This window comes from Nasonia vitripennis, assembly GCF_009193385.2.
Source record: "Nasonia vitripennis strain AsymCx chromosome 5 unlocalized genomic scaffold, Nvit_psr_1.1 chr5_random0004, whole genome shotgun sequence".
Lineage (NCBI taxonomy): Eukaryota > Metazoa > Arthropoda > Insecta > Hymenoptera > Pteromalidae > Nasonia > Nasonia vitripennis.
Window position 1 is genome coordinate 256,534 of NW_022279655.1, and position 21,826 is coordinate 278,359.

The window sequence follows — 21,826 nt, forward strand, 5'->3', positions numbered from 1 at the left end:
TTGTCAAAAAATACTACGAACAACGTGTCACGCCATCCGTGGTGATGAATGGTTTAAAAATAATTATAATAGAAATCTTAAATGTAAGATTTATAGATAGTTTGAACTATCTTCACATGCCTTTAAGTAGTTTACCAAAAGCTTATGGTTTACACGAAATTGAAAAGGGTATGTTCCCACATTTATTCGATACACCTGAAAATCAATCGTACGTGGGTCTACTTCTACCGTTAGATGCATACTCACCAGGTACAATGCATACGAAGGACAGAGAACGATTTTTTGAGTGATATAGCGAAAAAATATCAGAAGGATACATATTTAACTTTCAACAAGAGATTATTAAATATTGCAAACCAGATGTACAAATTTTACGATTAGCATGTCTAGCTTTTCAAAAAACTTTTATCAAATTTGGTGTAGACCCGTTTGTAGAGTGCATAACAATTGCATCGTCTTGAAGTCCAAAAAAAGTTTTTGAAAAAAATAAAATAGGTATCGTACCGCTACGAGGTTACCGAAAATGTTATACTTGGTCTGAAAAAGCTATACAATGGCTATATTGGATGAAGCGACGTGTCCTTAATCGTTTTATCGAACATGCGAGGCGATGCAGAGAGAAAAGACTTGCTAAAGGTATGATCGTAGATGGCTATAATGAACCTCAAGACGACAAAGATCATAGAGGTATAGTCTAAATTCATGGTTGTTTTTGCCACGGTTGTCCACGATGCTACAGAATAAATAGAGATTAATCTTTAATAAGTGGTGAGACAATGGACGATAGATATGAAAGAACGCGTGCTATCAGTGCCAGGATAAGATCAAGACATACAGACTCATTGAAAAGTGGGGATGCGATTTTAACGTCGAATTTTCGGAAAACGAAGAACTTCAACGTTTAATATGATAGAACACTGCAAGTATGAAGCGAAAACCATTAGATCCACGGAATGCGTTTTTTGGTGGTCGTACTGGAAACACTGACAAGTTATATGATCTCGGGTCGGGGATCGGATAAGAGCAAATATGTAGACGTATGCTCGCTATATCCGTACATCTGTAAACGTGGTAAATATCCTATAAGACACCCAAAAAAATACGTTGGGCAGGAAGAGTGCCAGACGCTTGTAGGTCCAAGTAATGACATTTCGAAAGTGGATGGTTTAATTGTTTGTGACGTATTAGCACCACGAAATTTTTATCATTCTGTATTACCCATGAGAATGCACGAAAAGCTGATATTTCCTAAGGCGAGAAAAAGGGAGGAGTTTTTGCCAAATATATAAACGAATTTTTGCACACAAGATCATGGCTTCAGGTTATCCTCCAGACTGCGTCACTGAAAACGATAAAAAAAGATATGTACAAGAAGTAAAAACGACTGAGAGTATAAGTTTAGACAAGGAAACAATATGTTTTAACGTTGGACTAAGATCGGTTGCAAAACTATGTTTAAATTTATTATGGGGAAAGTTCGGTCAACGTGAAAATATGACAAAGACAGAGATCGCGACAACACCGGAAAGGTTAATGGAATTACTCACGTGTGCAGAGATAGGAGTTAATGGGATTTTACCAATTAACGATGACACGCTGTACGCCAACAGGCGTTACAATGCTGAGGCTCTTACACCATCACCAACAACGAGCGTTGTTATTGCTGCATTTACGACAGCACAAGCACGTCTCAAGTTATTTGACTATCTCAATACTGTGGGGTCTCGTGCACTGTACTACAACACAGATTCTGTTTTTTACATCAGTAGAGACGGTGATGATGACTTACCGACTGGGTCACAGCTAAGTAGTCTAACGGATGAGTTGGTTGACAAAGTTGGTATTAGTACGTACATAACAACATTTTTATCTGGAGGCCCTAAGTTTTACGCCTACAAATAAAAAAACCCAAATGGGTAAGAAGGGTATGTATGTAGAGTTAAAGGTATTCTGCTAAACAATACAAATAGTCAACAAATAAATTTCGAAACGATTCATCAATTGATCACTACACCAAACACAAAAATAGTTCTATTAAATTCTGTCATTCATCGAACTGCTTTTCATGATGTTATATCACAAAAAGAAACAAAAATATGTAAACCTATGTACGGAAAGCGACGATTCATTGCAACATATAAGAGTTACCCATATGGGTACAAAGAAAGCGCGACAGCAACTGACGCTATTCAAGATGAATTAATTGGTTGATCGTTGAGCCAGCACTAAGATGATTGGACGGTTTTGTTGGTGGGGAGTTTTTTCATCATAATATAACGTGGTGGTGGTAGCGGCCAGATTTATATTTAAGCAGTAACGGCGAACTTAAGAAATCATCCTTATTTTACTAACAGTACAAGAAAGAGCTCTTGACGAGGCGGAGTAGAAACTTACGAGTCTTACTCTCATAGAATTTTTTTATTTCTTACACAGATGTTTATGCGTACTCACGCGATTACAGCGCTAACCTTAAAATCTAATTTTACATAAAACTTTTTAAATAAAGCTTGCAATGGAAATCGTTCTACGAAAGGAAATTATGATTGAACTTTTTGTTTTTCTAAAAGTTTGGGAATACAAAATACCCCTTGGAGGATTTGCGAAGCTTTTATGATGACATTCCCTTAACTTCGGATATATTTTAGATCTTTTCAATTTTTATCTTAGAGTATACGAGTAAACTGTACGAAGTTATAAATCTAACATATTTTAAGGTAAAAACAGCATAGAATTTTAAGGCTTACAGAAGCACGGGTAGCTGAGGCAGTAAGATAATGAATTGTGGCAATTTTTTTTTTTATTTCTTGCGGTTAATTTATTTGGATTATCAACAAATCTATTTTTCATAATTGTTTAGTAAGAACCAAATAACTTAATATTATAATTCTTATGAGTGATTTCTGACGTGATTTGTCACGCTAGCAATCACGCCAAATAGTCACGTGATAAATTACGTGATTTACCATGTGAGAATTCAAGTGATCTATAACGTGATTGATTATGTGATAAATCATGTGCTTTTACTTCATATATAATTACATACAGTCTTTTCACTTTTCTGTTTAATGGATAAAATTATTTAACACGTGCTGCACATAAGCGGGCAAGTGGGAAAAATTTTCAGTTATCGTGCAACCCAGAAAAGCGTGCTTTTTCAGTATTTGGTCTATCTCTCGGGATCGAATCAATGAAATCACTTATAATTTGTATAATTCTCTCTCTCTCTCTCTCTCTCTCTCTCTCTCTCTCTCTCTCTCTCTCTCTCTCTCTCTCTCTCTTTATCTCTCTTTTTCGCTCGCATAGCTATAATTTATTAACAGATGTTCAACAAAATATCGCGATGAAATAAACGCACATGCAAGACTAAAAATCTTGTTTTTTATGATTAATAAATAGAGAAAAAGAAAAAACGGGCATAGGTAGATTAAAATTCATTTTATAGAAGCTGAGATAGAAATGATGCAGTTTTCAGTTGAACAGGGGGAAAAGACAAATTCTTGAACCTGAATATTCTCGAAACTAACTGGTTTTGTAAACAGCCCAAAGAAAGGGATCATGGTGCTGCATAATGCTAAGTAAATCCAAAATTTGAACTTGATTATTACCTTTTTACTCCAGTTGTCGCATTTCATTGAAAAACGGCGTTTTTCAGTTTTTGGTGTTTTTCTACGGATCTGCCCCATGAAACGACTAATTATCTGTTAAAATTTAGAAAGGTTCGACATTTAGATTTTGAGTCAAAACGATTTCAATAAATAGCGCTTTATGGTTTATAATAAAAGAACGGGGGAAATTTTATTAGCTAGCGAATTACTTATGAAAAGCACTTATTCTCAATTCAACGGAAGATTCTACAAACAACTTTTTGTTACATCGTTACATCTTGTAACAAAAACTGACAAAGAAAACTACCAAGTCTTAGCTTTTTCACCATTTTAAATCGGCCAATTTCTACCAGGGAAATAAATATGCACAAATAAGTTACTAATAGACAATATCATAAGTAAAATGAAACAGGGATGGTAAGTTACTTAGTAAGTATCTTGAAAGTTATTCCTAATCGATCATTATATCACTTAACTTTAAGTTAGGTAAACCCTTTATTGAACAAAACAATTTTTTTACTTTATTATGATTAAATATGATAAACTTGACTTTGTTTTATTGATCTTAGTTCTTTTTTATTTGTAATTTTGTTGCTAGATTATTTATTTGCTAACATATTTAGTATGTAAATTATAGTTTCCTTTATTAACTTATTTATATTATTTTTATATTTAAAACTTGATTTTCTCCATTGATCTCATTGCTTTTTCAATCTATGGTCCCTGTTGAAAATAATGACGCCATTTTATGATGTCATTATATGACGTTAAATGTCGCCATTAGATGGCGTCATTTGTTGCTACAAATTGGAACCCTTTATGACGTCATTATTTTCAACAGGTTGTACTTCTAAATACTCATAAATACTTCAAAATTGATAAAATGTTTGCCTATATAGGTGCTAGTACGGAAAATGGGGCCAATGTCCAGGAAATTAATAATTTTTAATAACTTTACTAAACAAAAAATAATTAAAAAACAATATTTCTTTGGCGTTTGCTCCCATTTTCCGTACTACTGTCCGGATGGTAGCACCTACATAGGCAACCATTTCATCAATTTTGAAGTTATTAAGAGTATAAGTATTTAGAAGTACAACCTGTTGAAAATAATGACGTCATAAAATGACCGCATAAAACGTTCCAATTTGTAGCAACAAATGACGTCATCTAATGACGTCAGCCAATGACGTTATTATTTTCAACAGGATTATATTTATTACATTTGCTACAACATTTATTGACAATTAATTTTGACGAATAGAAGAATTGTTATAATAAATATGTATGAAATGCTACACGGTGGACATACATGATGATTTTTCAGATTACATTAAACTCGCCTGACCATTTACACTGAGAAAAATATATAGTGACCATTACCAGAATTTAACTATAAACTCTAGCAGTATAAGATATATACTGCTAGAGTAAGTTAAGATATATAGCATATATACAACAATATTTTATAGTAATTATTACTTATAAATTTAGAGTAACCATTTTTGAAAAAATCGGTTTGAAATCGATTATTTTTTACTATATCCGAATAGTAAAATTTACTTTATTCGAATAGTTAGTTTTACTATAACATATTAAGTATATATTAAATACTTAATAAATATTAAGTAGCTATTGCAATTTTTATAGTAAAAAATACTAAATCATTTAGTACGCTGTACTATGCTCTAATAGAAAATATAACTAGACAATTTATAGTAAACCTGACTATAAAAATTGTACCATCGATCTGACGAAAAAGGCCAAAAATTTTACTAAAATAATATAGTAACAATTACTAAAATATTGTTACATTTACTATAAATTTTGTGATTACTACCATATTTCAAATTACTATGGTGTATAGTAATCTCTACTATGTCTATTTTTCTCAGTGTACTTTTTTAAGTTAATTTTTTTTAGATTAAATTGTACAAGAGAGATTCTACCATAATATACAAGGTTCTGCCATACTATGTTATACCATCTAAACTGTGCTCAACATTTTTACCATCAAATTTTTCTCTGTGTATTACATTGTTGCTAATATCAAGAAATTAGTTGATCAATGGATGTAATTAAAAAGTAATAATATTTCTGCTTCTAGTTTCAGTTGCAAATATTCCCCAAATTATGTTTTTTTAACTGAAAAACTAATAAAAATTTGCGAATGAATAATGAGTAATAGTTGTTTTGAAGCTGTTAATAAAGCAATTTGATTTGAAAAACTAATATTGAGTCTGAATGTTGTTGCATTTTTAAACCTCTAACCTCAAGAAAATTAAATATTTGAAGCACGTGTTGGATTTGGCTAGTATGCTTGATTATTTGTTGTTCTGAGCTCAAGCTGTATGTAACTGTGCAACAAACTAATAATACACATTTGTATTTGATTATTATAATTAAATTTATAAATATACAAAAAACTTTGTCAAGTAAGTTAAAATGAATTTTGTAAATTGTTTATTATTGCAATTTTCAATGAGTTTGTGTTCTATTGAGTTTGTTGTATGTTGGAATATATTAAATTTAAACTTATTCTATAAAAACATAAGAATATACTTACTTATTTCTGTATATAACATAATAAAATTATATCATAAAATGATTTTTTTATGTGAAAATTATTTTAATTACTCTGTAAATTTATCAGTTTATTAAATTATTATCAAATAACTTTGTTCAGGAGCCATTATACATTTATAACACTGCGTGTCCTAAGTCCGCGTTTATGTCACGCCTATCCGTGACCTAAGTAGTCCTTTATTAGGCAGTGCTTTATCATCCGAGCTACGCTTGGAGGACTCAGTACAGGACTGCTTATGTCACGGATAGTTGTGGTATAGCGGACTTAGAGCAGGCAGATGCTATAAAATAGTATACGATACTTGTAACCTAAGTTGGTATTTTATTACACGGCGCTGCGGTATAGCCCTCACTAGGCTTGGGCACTAACTACGCGCCATGTGATAAAGTGCCACTTAGGTCACACATATCGTAATATACTATTACTTACTAGTACTAAAGTATTGATTTTATTGATTAGCATTATAATTATAATTATTCAGATATAGTAAGTATCAAACAATATAAAAAATTGGTTCAATAATTTGTATAGATGAAAGCTAATTGAATATTGATATTATTTGCCATGTATTTTAGGTGTATTATTTATAATTCATGCAATAACATGAAATCAAATGTAATAAGTATAGCTAACATTCCAGTTAATTTAGTGTTCCAAAATAGGCACATCAATCTGGGATAAGCTGGGAGAATGATATTCTATCAGATAGATATTGCGAGTCTAGACTTTTTCCTTAACATGATTTTTAAATCACGATAAATTTGCATTTTTCATCCCAAAAAATGAATCTTTGATCTATTGCCCATTCGTTTTAATACCAAATGTGATGTTCATTGGAGTATTTATTGTCATATTTAAAATTTGAAAAAAACTTGAAAACCCTGAAAATGCGTTCTTCAACCGATATCTCTACCTTAGTTGTTACTAGCTTTGTGCAAAAGCAAGCTGAAGTTCATTTGCCAACATTTCTAGGAGAAAAAAATATTAAAAAGTACACTTTCCCAATCTGTATAAGCTTAAAATACATAAGTGCATAAGTGCTAATAGAATAATTTTTTTTTCAACCATAACCCTGTTGAAAATATCTGGCTGGATATCCATGCGGATTATCCACGTGCATATCTACATGGATTGAAATGGATTCCACATGGATACCTACGTAGATAATTCACATAGATATCCAACTGGATAATTTAGAAAAAAGTAATATCATAAATACTTAAATCATAACACCAAAACTGGGGTTGTGAGCTCTAAAATCTGTATTATTTTAATAATAAAATTTTAATCAAATTATTAAAATATGAAATGATATTTTTAACAGGGAAGTATCACAAAATCTCATATGAGATCACATGTCAAAATCTTATGTATATTTGCAATTCAAAATTAATTACCTTTATGAAAAAAGTCATGCAGCCTGGCATGCATATTTCTTCATACTTTCTGCAGCTTCTGTTGTAGCGCTTGTGTAAACTTTTTGTGCCTGCTTATTCAGACTTATGTTTCAAATAGTAATAGTGTAAAATACATTTCAATTGAAAAAAAGTTGCCGTCTAGGTGCTACCCACGTGAAAATATTATATGAGATTTACATGAGATCTAATATATCTGAAATTCGTAATGAGATCTCATGTAAATTTCATTGACCTCTCTTAACGAATTTCAATTCTCACGCGGGTAAAATCTGGATGATAGCATCAGTGCTACCACCCATTAAATTTTTATTTTTATCCCTCTAACAATGTTATTAAAAAATAAAAATTTAATGGGATAAAAAACAAGAAATCAGATTCAGATGACACACTAGAAAATATGTTTACTAACATACTTAATAACTACTTTTTTAAATTTTTATCGAAAAATGTAATGTAATATTTTTAATAAGATTTTAGTTAAAATCTCATGCAAGATTTTGCAGTAGGGAAAAGCTAGTTGACAAATGATAAGTTCAGTTTTGTACAAAGTTAGTAATAAGAAACATAGATTATAATTTTTTATGTCATAGTGAGGAGCTGATTTTCTAGAAGTTAACAGCAAATAGCAGGTAAATTATTGTTGTTAGTGTGTGTGTGTGTGTCTATATATGAAATGAATAGGGGCTGATTAAATAAAGAGTTTCAAGTCTTTAAAATAAAATTACTATAAGTATAAAAAAATTTTAAATATCATTCAACCCATTGCAAATATGTATACTGGGGGTTGTGAATTCTATTTGTTACTTCTTTTTCTTACACCAAATACTTGACTTACAGATATTATTAAGTACATATATTTTAAGACTATCTAACAATAATTCTGCTATTAATTGTATCTGAACTGTTCTTCAATAAACGATACATTTGTAATGATGCTTGCCAATAATACTTCTAATTTTAATTGCATCTTAGTTGTTATTTATGAAATAACAAGAATTAATATTTGTTTGATCCAAGAGAACAAATGTATATTTGTTCATCAACTAGGAAATTATATTGAAAATGTACTAATCCTTCCTTAAAACATAAATGAGTGCTATTTTATATTAAGATTTTATATTACGATCTTATTCTCAATATTATTATTGAAAAAACAGGGGCATTTTAAAAATCAAGAATTACTGAAATACTTATTAGGAAATTCGAATCGGACCCAGGCCCAGGGGACACTACCATTGTGGTAGTGTCTCCCTGTATAAGTCCCGGACACAAAAAAAACATAGGAATAACAAGGAATAGCGAGGAACAGCGAAGGAACAGCGAGGAACAGCTCGCGCTAGAGTCTTTCTACAATAGGTTCAGTTCAGTTGTTCCGCTCGTTCAGTTCTGCTGTTCATTCGTGTCGTGTTCAAAACGTAGCAAAGAGGAGGTCTACTATCTGTATATTAGACATTCATGACTGTAAAATGGCTTATTAAATTAATTGAATTTTGTAATAAAATATGGCGCTTTTTCACTACGTTTATATTATAGTGCGATTAGAACTTAAAATGTACTATTTTAATTGGAACCTTTTATGACGTCATAAAAGGTTCCAATTTGTGACATTAAATAACGTCATTTAACGTCATTTATTGACGTCAGTCAATGACGTCATTATTTTCAACAGGGTTCTGTATCAAATTATTTTCCTACTATTAACAACAATTAAATAGAAAGACAGTTAACTGTCAAAAATAGAAGTTATTATTTAATATATTGCTTATTTTTGTATAAACTTACCGTAGCTTGTAGGTTATGTACACTAAAAAAAACCACAGCCGTTTCTGCTGTAGAACACGGCACTTTTAGCAAGTGTCGCCAACGTAGCGACTGTTCTATCTCGAGGATATAAAGGTTATGTATCACCTTTTAAATCATCAAAAATTTTGAGTGACTATTAGCAAATAAGTTACATGAACATTATCAATTTTGTTACTTATCAGTCTCATAATGGGCAAAAATTTTACATTTAAATTTGGAGTATCACTAATATGAAACCAGTCATAATTTTTCAAATTTTCATGATTTTTCAAAATTCTTCACATTTTTACAAATTTATATTGGCAACTCGAAAAATCGTTCTTTTATAGCAATATTTGTGCACAGTATTTCATGTTTTCTCACAATCGGGCATATAATATCTTCGCTCCCTACGAAGATTAGCACGTTTCGCGTCTTTGCCGCGAAGACTAGCACATTTCACGAAAACACTAGTGGTTCCGGGGCTTTATGTTTAAACAATAGATGATATTTACGAATGCCATAGTAGTACATAGTATTATTCACATGCAAAGAGTCAGCTAGTACAAAAATTATTAAATTATGATAAGTATTTCTCATACTGTGTCAAAATTGTAGAACAACAGTGCTAAAACATGAACATTTTGGACATTTGACACACTTATGGCACAGTTTGGTACAATTTGTCATACTGAAAATTTGGTACAGATTGACACAATGTTGGCACACAATGGCACAGTTTGGAACAGTTTTGGCATAGTTTGGCACAGAATTTTTTTTTCACTAGGAAAGTTGTTTAGAATTATTAAAATTAATAAAATTCATATAATGAAGGCCTAAATAGGTATTACCATCCGGATAATAACACCAAAACTCTGGTTGTGAACTCCAAAATTTTTATTTCACAATAATTTTACTTAAACAAAATTTTATACCGAATATTCAAATGTGTAGATTTGTGCCAAACTGTGCCAAACTGTACCGATCCCCGATAACATTATGTCGGCCGAATGACGGCACGGAGACTGCACGGAATGGGCCACGCGTGACGTCCAGGTACCCCTGCTCCGGGACACGGTAATGACGGCATTGTGCTCAGCACAATGCTGGCACGCAGTGCCAGCATCGTGCCGGCACTTAAATTAAGAAAAAAGAAAAAAATTATACCCGAGCGGGGATTGAACCCTGAACCTTTCAGTTAGCAGGCTGGCACTTTACCCCTCGACCACGAACACTTGTTACAAGTCATAGCTAATTGTGTCCTTATGTACTGCGAGCAGCTGTTGATGTTAATAAAGTTGCAAGTTATTGTAATAAACAATAACCAGAATTATTATCAACGCGATAACAACATCGATATTCGCCGCTTATTTCGTGTATAGGCGTGAAACCGGCAGGCTGCTATAAATTCGGTAGTTATAAAAGAGTCATCATAATAATATGATTAGTGAAAATTGATAACGAACAAAGTCCGGTGGATAAATAATAGCCCAAATTAACAAAATCAACAGCCTTAAAATATAATACATTGAAAAGCCTTATTTTGTGAATTGTGCGGCTGAAAATTTTCTAAGTTTAGCAGCCAACAAAGCCAGCATTCTGCGGGAATTTCGTTCCGACAGAATGCTGTCATGGCGAGCAGCACTCCCAGCAGGCATTCTGCTAGCACTCTGACAGCGCCAAATGTTAATAAATTTTGAACACGGGTCAACGGCACAATGCTGTCAGGTAGCTCCTCAAAATGTCGTCATAATGCTGCCATGAGTGCCAACACGGCGTGACCGCAAAATGCCGACATATCAAGGTTTTTTTAATTTTTTCATTCGGGGTATTACATATATACGAAGTTCTCAACCGATTCGTATTTACTATTTTGTTTTTCTTTTTCGTTAATGCGATTCGAACGTTCTTGGCGTATATTACCTCAATAATTTTATAAGGTCCAAAATACGGTTTTTCGAACTTTTTTGGTTTATGTCCTCGTAATAAATAGACATAATCACCTAATTTGAAATTGCGAGGGTTAAGGTGACGATCGTAGTATTTTTTCGAACGATTTTTAGATTGCACAAGGTTATCATAAACTAATCCGCGGAATCCTGTTAAACGCGTGACTAAATCTACAATATATCCATTGTACGTAGGCAATAAATCGCCTTCTCGTAAAGGATCGTTCGATGGTAGACGTGCAAGCTTTCCAAAGATAACTTCAAAGGGAGTATGCTTAGTACTTTCCTGTACACAGGTATTGTAATTTAGCATAGCTATTTCTAACCAATCGTCCCATTCATTGTCCTTGTCAGTGTACATTTTTAAAAATTCGCTTAGCGCATGATGTGAACGTTCTAAAGAGCCGTTGGATTGTGGATAAAAGGCAGTCATACGAATGCGTTTAATCTTAAATCTTTTAGCTATACGTCCCATTAATTTACTAAGGAAATTTTGTCCTTGATCAGTTAGTACAACTCGTGGTGCTCCGACAATGCATATAAAACGCTTTACAAAAGCATCGGCTATTGTAGAGGACAAGGTATTGACTAACGGAACAGCTAAACAATATTTGGACAGCTGATCTTGCATTGTCAATATATACTCAAATCCGTTTTTGGTTTTTGGCAAAGGACCTACTATGTCCATAGCAATTTTATCGAATACAGTGCCTGGAGTATCAGTGATGACCATTGGTTGCTTAGTTTTCAATCTTACTAACTTTTTCAGTTGACATTCCAAACACTGTTGTATCCGTCTTTGAATATCATCTTTTAGATTCTCCCAATAATAATTCTGACGGATTCGATTAAATGTTTTTGATACTCCGCGATGTCCACCTATGGGCGAATTGTGTAATTCTCCAAAGATTTCGTCACGTTTATCAATAGGTACATATTGTATGGTTCCTTTGCAAATGATGATTTTAATATCGGTATCAAAGAAAACAGATTTGATCTTAGATAATACTTCATTCCAATCAAGGTTTTCTATAAATTCACTACGAGCTATATTAATGATAGGTAAATTATTGTCTATAACAAAATCTTTAACTTGAAATAAGGTGTTAGTAATATTTTCCCTAATTTTAGATAAGGATTCTGATTCAGGTCCTCTAATACATAAGGATATAAAGTAATGGTTGTTAGTATTTCGTTTTTTACAATGTATAAAATTAATCTCTAATTTAGTTGATCTTTCAATTTTATTGGAGTCGATTAAAAGTTTAGCTCCTTCATCACAAGGTTTGCCTTCCGAAGTTACAAAACAAATAATCGTTTCCTTCTGAAAATTTAATAAATCCTTAGCTTCTACGATTTTACTCTTATTGTTAGTTTTATTAGTTTTAATAGTTAATTCACTTTTATCTAAAGTAGTTACAGAATTAGCGACAGTCATATCGACCGCGGGTACGCTTCCGTCCTCCTGAACATTCGAATAGCTCCTATTACTCGGTGCCCATTCAAGGTTCAAAGCCGGAGTTTCATTCGTACTTTTAGGTTTAATGGTCTTCGCGTTTTTCTCCGATTCTGCAATAATCTGGCTAATCTTATCTGTTAATGTTTTTATATTAGTATTGTTAGTTTCCTTAGAGTTAGTAATTTTCCTAGGACGACCTCTTTTCCTTTTAGGCTGAGGTTTTAACTTAGGATTAGTTTTATAATAAATTTGGGTTTTTGTCTTTATCGGTGTTTTAACGATTGATTTGTCAGTTGGCTGAGCAAGTTCATTTTCTAAACGTTTTTGTCTTCTCGTAATTACATGAACATCGACGGGTTCTATTGGATTACGGGAGAGAGCATCGGCGTTAAAATTTAATCTGCCTGGCTTATATAATATCTCATAATCGTATTCCGATAGTTTGAAACGCCATTTCAAAACACGAGTGTTTAAATCAGCGGTTCTAAACCATACTAATGGTTGATGATCAGTGATTATTGTTATTTTCTTTCCATAAATATAATCCTTAAATTGTTTCACACAATGTATCATGGCTAAAGCTTCCTTCTCGTATACTACGTAAGATAATTCGGGTCCTCGTAGTACGCGAGAAGTATAAGCGATAGGTCTGTCTTTACCGACCTTTCCTTGAGAGAGTACTCCTCCGACAGCTATTCCTGAAGCATCGCAGGTGATAATGAAAGGTTTTGAAAAGTCCGGATAACTTAAAATGGGTGGCTTACATAGAGCATCTCTTAGAGTAATAAATGCTTTTTCGCAATTGTCAGTCCAGATAAATTCTATATCTTTTTGTAACAAACACGTTAATGGCTTGGCTATTTTTGCAAAATTTTGAATAAATCTACGATAATAACCGAATAAACCTAGCATCTGTCTGATATTTTTCACATTTTTAGGACGAGGGATATTAGCTACTGCTTCTAATTTCCTAGGATCAGGTTTTAAACCATCCTTGCTAATAATATGCCCGAGGTAGCAAACTTCCTCTTTAAGAAATTCGCATTTCTTTAGGTTTAGTTTGAGGTTACGTTGTTCTAACCTTTCCATGAGTAAGTTCATTTTTTCCTCATGTTCTTCAAGCGTATTGGCAAAAATAATTATATCATCGATAAACGAATACAGAACCTTACCTTGTAGGCCTCTTAACGTATCGTCCATAAAACGTTGGAACGTCGCGGGTGCGTTACGTAAACCGAACGTCATTCGAACAAATTCGTAGTGTCCAAAAGGAGTTGAGAAGGCAGTTTTATGCGCATCGGCTGGATCTATTAAAATTTGGTGAAAACCGGAAGCTAAATCTACGACAGTATAGTACTTATAACCGCCAATAGCGTCAATTATTTGAGAAATCGCCGGTAATGGGTAAGCATCACTAATTGTAATTTCATTCAGCTTCCTAAAATCAGATACTAATCTATAGGTAACTACACCGTTGGCGTCTGCCTTTTTAGGGACGATCCAAATCGGCGAATTAAAATCCGATGTGGACGGTCGTATTATACCGTCATCAAGAAGTTTTTGCACTTGAAGAGTAATCTCATCTTTCAGTGAAAATGGGAACTTATACTGTCTAACATTTATAGGTACATCAGTAGTAGTAATTATCTTATGCTTGATATTAGTTGCCGAACCTAAATGTTGGCCTTCTAAGAGAAATCTATCTTTATATTTATTAATAATTTTAAGAACATGTGTCTTTTCAACACCCTGTAAATGATCTAACCTAAGTTTATCTAAAATTGACCCGGTATTTACATGAATGTTGATAACGCGAGCCGTAGGCAAGTCAAATGGATCGTATAACTCAACTTCCTTGTTATTAAATAAATCATAGCATTCATCTGATTCTTCCTTAGACGGAGCATCCAAGTGAAGGTCAGTGAATATTTCTTGTTGATTAATGAAAAAGATTTGTCGCTTTGGGCATCGTTTTTTATACATAGGCAAATTAGGATCTTCTCTTAATATAGCTATGCTGTTACTTGAATAATAATCCTCTAAATCGGTCATCTCTTCGAAATCGCTATAACTTTCTAAATCCGATAACATACGATATAAAGATTCAGTTGAGGGATTAGCTATTGTGCTAGAATCACCGCTTAACCCTAACTCCGAAATATTCTCTTCGCAATTAATGTATTTCCTTTGGAAAGTATCTGTCGAGGAAGTTTGATTTTCAGTTTTGTGGGAAAAATCTATATCGGACACACCGTATTTTCCGGCGCGTGGTGTAGGTGATTGTAATAATTTTTCCATTTCCGTAGCATTGGAGGAATTAAAATCAGATACGGTATGATCATAACGAATAGTGGCAAGTTTAGATCCGACTCGAAATTCATTATTTTTAAAATCGATTGTACAATGGGCTAAAAAGAAATAAGCGGCTCCTAGAACTCCTTCACATGGAATACCAAAGTCGTCGGGTACAATATGAAAAATAGTTTTCTCCCCGAAAATAGTTATTTCCGCAGTTCCTAACGTTTCTGTAAGTTCGTCACCGATTCCTTTTAAATACGCGAATTCAGAACGGTTAATTTCACAATATTCCGGTATTAAGAATGACTTCATAATATTAGCTTCGGAACCAGAATCTAACATTAATCTACCCCGTCGATACGTAGGTGGATTAACTGCATCAATAAATGGCAAAAGTGATTCTTTTCTATCAGATTTTATATTAATAATTCGACCGACTTCAGATTTTATTTGCGGATGGTTTCGTTTATAGAAGGTCATGACTTTATTATTTAAGGTAAAAATTCGTGAATTGAAATCTATTTTCGAGAACTGAGAAGCGCAACTCCTAAAAGACCATCGGTAGGTATTTGAAATTCATTAGGCACGACGATAAAAGTCACTTCTACTCCTAGCAGTAACCATTTATACGTACCTAACGACTTTGTGGACTAGGTCCTATACCTCGTAGACTTATTATTTCGTTTTTTTGAATTAACGATCTATCCCTAATAAACCCGATTTTTACCAGGTTGACTTCAGAGCCTGTATCTAACATAAATTTAATTATAGTATCTGTTGAAGGTATTAAAAATGATACAAACGGAATTAAACTATTAGGTTGACTTAGTTCAATTGAACTAACTCGTCTAACAGCTTGTTTATCTCGCTCATTTCGTTGGAACGCGACTATCTGGTTTGGGTCTCTGTCCCTGCGTTCTGTGGGTGAGACCCAGGCAAGTTTCCCGACTGATTGTTAAAATTTCGCTTACGACAAGTCTCAATTGTATGACCTTTGATTTTACAGTATGTACATTCTAAATGTAAATTTCGTTGCTTGCACGTAGCAGCAGTGTGGCCACGAGCATTACATGTTTGGCAGACTAAATTAAATCGAGCTTCTATTTGGCTTTGCCGATTCTGGTTGCACGTATTAGCGTTGTGTCCAGATAATCTGCAAATTTGACAGAAAGTATTAGTTGCTCCTGTCGTTGGTGTACGAGTGAGTTGAGCTATTCGGATTTTTAAAGAATAACAAGAGCTGGCTGGATGACCTACTCTCTGACAAATTTGACAAATAGTTTTAGGTCTATTTGCATAAATATTGTTAGAAGCAGTACATTCCTTGGCCGAATGACCGATTTTACTGCACAATTGGCATGTCTCAATTGTTTTACAATTACTGGCCGTGTGACCTTCCGTCTTACATAACTGACAAGTAAGTTTCATTGTCAGTATGATCTTTGCATGGGCTACGCAATTATCCAGAGTGTGCCCTTTTGTATTACAGAATTGGCATTCTTTTTCTTGCTCTGTCTCGCAATTACAACTCGTATCATCCAGACTTTTGCAAATTTTGCAGGTAAATACTTTCTTTTTAGTCCCCAAATTCGCGTCACCACGTCCACGTAAAGCTTGCTGGTTAGCTAACTTTCTTTCTATTGATATTGCTCTTTTTACGATGTCATTTACGTTTTCGTTGGCTATAACGTTTAAACGTTGCTCGATTTCGGCTTTTAATCCGCGTTTAAAACAATCGACGAGAGTGTTTTCTGTCGAAGTGCGAAAAGCCTCTACAACCGTTCCGGCGTTCTCTAACCGATGTGATTCGATTACGCGATTGCCTATGTCTTTGATTCTATTTGCGAAAGTTATCACACTCTCTCCGTCACGTTGATATTCATTACCCATGTCACCCAATAACTGAACAACTGTTTTCACGGGAGCGTAAATATTTTAAAGAAAACTTAATAATTCCTCTACCGCATTGAACGAAATATCAGTTATAGATTGACGCGCTTCTCCTTGTAAACGGCACCGAATTAATTTAGTCAGGTTGGGCTCAGCAGTGGCCTCAATCATTTCCTTTGCCTCTTTGCATCCGGTGGCAAATTGCAAAAAAGGTCTATTATCGCCATCAAAATCAGGGATGACTCGCAACGCATCTTTGATTGAAACTACCTGGTTAAACTGCAGGGCCGCAGTGCCAGGAGTGGCGTTAATTGTGCCTCCCGTCATATTGGCAGCGTTAATATTATTCGGCGTTATTATTTCAGGTTCTATTGCCGGAATTATTTCCTCCTCGTGGCTAGAATTTTCTACAGTCTCTCTATTAATAGGAGGGACAGTATTTTCGTTATCGCGCGCGATGCGATCTCGGGACGCGAAAGGGTCGTATGCAGCTAATTCTTCGGCTGTCAACTGGTCAATTTTTAACTCACGGGCTAGTTTCCTAGTATTAAGTCTATTATACATGAATTTTTCAATTTATTTTTATTCACCAGTTCAAATAACGATATAAAATATAGTACAGAGTAAAATAAATGAAATAATCTTTACTTACTTTTTTTTATGTTGTTGTTGACCCGCTGCTTGGGCTGTTAGTTTTGCACTCGTCGAGCTTTCTCGAGTAAAAGTAGAAATGAAATTTTCCTTTGATACGAATAAGGTGTCGGATTTTTAGTAATAAAAGAAACACGTAGTTCAAATGTCAGAGGTATATATTATAAAAATAAATGAGCGAACGGTGCGCGTACAAACTTATATAAATTCAAGGTGCGGACTGAGCACGTTTGAAAAAAATGTAATATATTCAATAAGCGGACTAAACGCGTAAACTTGTAACAATTTGAGAAGCGGACTAAGCGTGGTAAAATTTGTAAGTTATAAAGTTGCGGACTAAGCGCGTAATAAAAAAATGTAGATGCGGACTAAGCGCGTTTGAGAATTTTGTAAAATAAAAAGAAATGCAGACTAAGCGCGATTGTTGCCTCCGAACTGACTGAGAGCCGGGACCGAAGTCGTAATTGAATCAAAATGCGGACTGAGCGCGAATAGTTTGTTTACCGGGCGGGAGCCGGGACCGGAGTGATTTTTGAATTGCAACTCGAGGATACTCATAACCTTTGGCCCATCCCTCGATTTCCCTCCTCGAGAGATTTTCGGAGGATTTTCCAATGGAAAGAGAGTTTCCTCGAGGGACTCGAGTTTCCTCGAGAGTTTCCTCCTCCTACGCTTGGGTCTGGAGACCCCCTACTCTAACCAAATTTTCCGGGGGAGATACCAAAATAGATTCTCTGTCCCCGAGACAGATGGCGACGCTTGTGCCATTTACAGATGCAAAAATGAATATTTATAAAAGATTGTTTAAAATATAGTATTCATGGATTATTTTTATTATTGTTAGTAAAGATATTTGACTATTATCTTGATTCGCTAAAATTTTTATTTTCAAGTATAGATTTTTAAATAAATAATTATAAATTTTGTAATTTGATTATTTGTTTAATAATTACTCTTTAGAAAATACTGTTTAAACAATCTTGTATAAGTATTAGTCATAATATTTCCTATTATAAATGTTTATGTCTTGTAGATAATTTTTACAGGAAAATCACGTTCAACTATGCGCCGTTTTACCCGCACCTCCCCTTCTTTGTACAAAATGAATTGTTGAATAATCGTTAATGAACACGGGTAAAAATCTATTGCAATGCTCAGTCCGTTATACGCAACTTATCTTCTAACTTAGAAATAGCTTACAATAAAAATTATAACAAATAGTTGCGATTAATTTTACATATAATAATAATAATCATCATATTAATTACTAGAATTTTGTAGCGTTTGGATGAATTTTCAGTGTTTTGATTTTTCTGCATTTAACAATTGATATTATTTATTTATAATTTAATGTATGTTTAATAATTGATAATCCGGTATAACTTTCGTAGGGTAGGCTTTGGTTAGTTTTTTCTATATGTTCATATGCATACGTGTAAATAAACTAATTCTAACATTAAATCTTATTTAACTAAATAATTAGGATTTATTGACTGTACATAGTAATGTGTTGAAATAGTGCGATACACATTTCTTTTGTACTAAATTTTATTGTTAATTAATAACTATAGGTCAGTATTTTTTTTATTATTAGTTTTGTAGCTATTCAACAGTCTTAATTTAGATTAAAAATGACTTAAATTTTAGAGAGAAAATATTGACTAACTTAATATTTTAACAGGCAATATTAATTCTTAATATTTAAGCAACTATTTGTTTGTAAAATAAGAAAGATATGCAGTGTCGTTAAAAATAGTTTTTCCGTTATTCGGCCGGGGTACTTTAGCAAGCGGGGCCACAGTGTGCTGTCCGTTTCAAAAATCGCTCGACAACTCATTTTATGGGTTACGGCGATAATTTTTTTTCTGAGTATAGTAGGAAGAATGTACTACAAGGTATCACTGCGGAAAAATCGATATATGTAAACATAACCTATCAGAAGAAGCGATCCGATGATAAGTTCGCTCAGAATCAAGTATGTTAAGAAGAAAAAAGAGCTTTCAAAGCAAGTCCTAAACATGTTATTGTAAATATAATTGTAATGTGATGTAAAATATAAAAGCGTTATAAATTGTGAAGCGTTAAAATTATAATGGCTTTATTTAAAAAACATATGAATAGTTTATTGAATATTAAAATTTATTTTTCTTGTACATATTCAGCGGTTTTAAAATTGAAAAATAATTTTAGATTGAATTTTCCTCTCAATGCAGAATTGAATTTATATGTGTGAAAGTTTTGAAAGTTATGGGAAATTTTGCTCATCTGTTCTGTTACACTTATTTACCTCGTATTTATCAGCATGTCAATTGTACGAATCGTTAAAGATTTTAGGTTAACTCAGGTAAGAGATGTGTATGGCACATCTCTTACCTGAGTTAACCTAAAATCTTGTTGTTGGCAAACGTTTATATTTTTTTTATCCCTATCCGCTACTTATTTTTGAACTCATAGTGCTGGATTTTTGGTCAAAAACGTATACATTACAGAATGTTCTCATAAAAGTACTTTATTAGGTTATAAATCTGCAGAGCTAATTATCGCTGTCAAATAAAATTTCAAATATTTGAAGATGTTTAATTTGATAAATTTTCTCTGTATCACAAATCGTTCTATCATTTTATTTCACCTGACTGACTTTATGGTATTTGAAATAAGATTTTAAGGTTTTGGGGTCTATGGATTTTGTGGTTATGGGTTCTATGGGTTTTGTGGTTATGGGTTCTATGGATTTTGTGGTTCATGGGTTTTGGGATATACGCGTTTAGGGGTTTATGAGCATTGGGATCTATGGATTTTGAAGTTCATGAGTTTTGTGGTTTTGGAATTTATGGGTTTTGGGATTTTGGGGTTTATAGGTTTCGAGTTTTAGGGATTATGGGTTTTGGAGATTATAGGTTTTATAGGCTTATACTTAATTTGATTTAATTTATATATATATATATATATATATATATATATATATATATATCTCAAATGCAACATAACATTCTTAATATTAGGTTATTAGCGGGCCTGAAAGATGTAAGGAGTATGCATTCTTAATGATGGACACATTCCAGATCACTGTCTGCACTTCATTTCACCTTCACGGTAATTTATTTTTAACGAGAACTTTATTCTTATCGAGAAACATCAGAAACGCTTCCTCTGATAGGTTATGTTTACATATATCGATTTTTCCGCAGTGATACCTTGTAGTACATTCTTCCTACTATATTCAGAAAAAAAATTATCGCCCTAACCCATAAAATGAGTTGTCGAGCGATTTTTGAAACGGACAGCACGCGCGGGGGGTTGAGTGGTTTGAAGATTTATTTGAGAGGACAAGAGGAAAAAAAATATCGATTTTCTGTACACGTGCGCGGCTGTAGGCAGATAACATCTCCCGATTTCCGCCCCGCCCGAAATTTTCTCAGCGCTTCGGGTCGTAAAAGTTCGAGCGGTCGGGCCCTATCTGGATTTTTATAGCTTGCAGCTGGCTTTGTTAACTTATAGTTTTACGGAAAAATAAACTCAGTGACAATTTGAGATGCGCGTCTCCGAAGGAAACCAGCGACACTCGAGATTCCACTTGGTTTATTATCATGTTTACTAAGAAAAAGGTCTCTGGGAACGGAAAAGCCGAAAACCCAGAAACTTGTAGGTATATCGCGGAGAGATTACTTTTTTTTCGTAGGCAAACGGGATGTGCGTGCATATACAATCTAATGTATACACAGCTTATCGTTTCGTCTGTCGAGCATTTGATATTATTTTCAGTGAAAAATATTAAATTTCGGAAAAGGCGGCGACGTTACAGCAGCCTGCCAGTTTCGCGCCTTACACGAAATAAGCGGCGAATATAAATGTTGTTAAACGCGTTAATAATAATCTTGGTGATCCCGTGTCCCGGAGCAGGGGTACCTGGACGTCACGCGTGGCCCATTCCGAGCAGTCTCGGTGCCGTCATTCCGCCGACATCATGTTATCGGGGCGGGGAACTGTGCCAATATCGTGACGAACTGGGCCAATATCGAGCAAAACTGTGCCTATATCATTCCAAAATATGTCATTTTTTTTTTTACATGGCATTTGGAACTCGAAAGTTCATCGCCTCATCTACGCAAGCCTTCCACGCTGCCCTATAATGTGTCAGCCCCACCCAAGATGCACCTCTCCGATCGACACCCACCCGTCCTATTTCT

The 21,826-nt window shown here is 33.8% G+C and overlaps 1 protein-coding gene across 21 annotated transcripts in view; it reads right to left on the bottom strand.

Moving 5' to 3' along the window:
* Positions 1–8,894, bottom strand: part of LOC100680005 (biogenesis of lysosome-related organelles complex 1 subunit 6) — a 65,769-nt gene extending 56,875 nt beyond the window's left edge. For 2 of the 21 annotated variants that reach the window (XM_032602155.1, XM_032602154.1), the window contains exons 1-3: positions 8,446–8,860; positions 6,172–6,243; positions 3,606–3,698 (exon numbers count right to left, since the gene is read on the bottom strand). Coding sequence is in view for 1 of the 21 variants with exons in the window: in XM_031932999.2 (XP_031788859.1) it covers positions 7,590–7,623 (34 nt within the window). In the remaining 20 variants the exon portion in view is untranslated. Of the gene's footprint in view, positions 1–3,605; positions 3,699–4,031; positions 4,091–5,876; positions 5,976–6,171; positions 6,244–7,589; positions 8,164–8,445 lie in introns of those variants that run through there. The other 19 variants (XM_031932993.2, XM_032602158.1, XM_032602156.1 and 16 more) reach the window with 19 other exon arrangements.
* Positions 8,895–21,826: the final 12,932 nt, after the last annotated feature.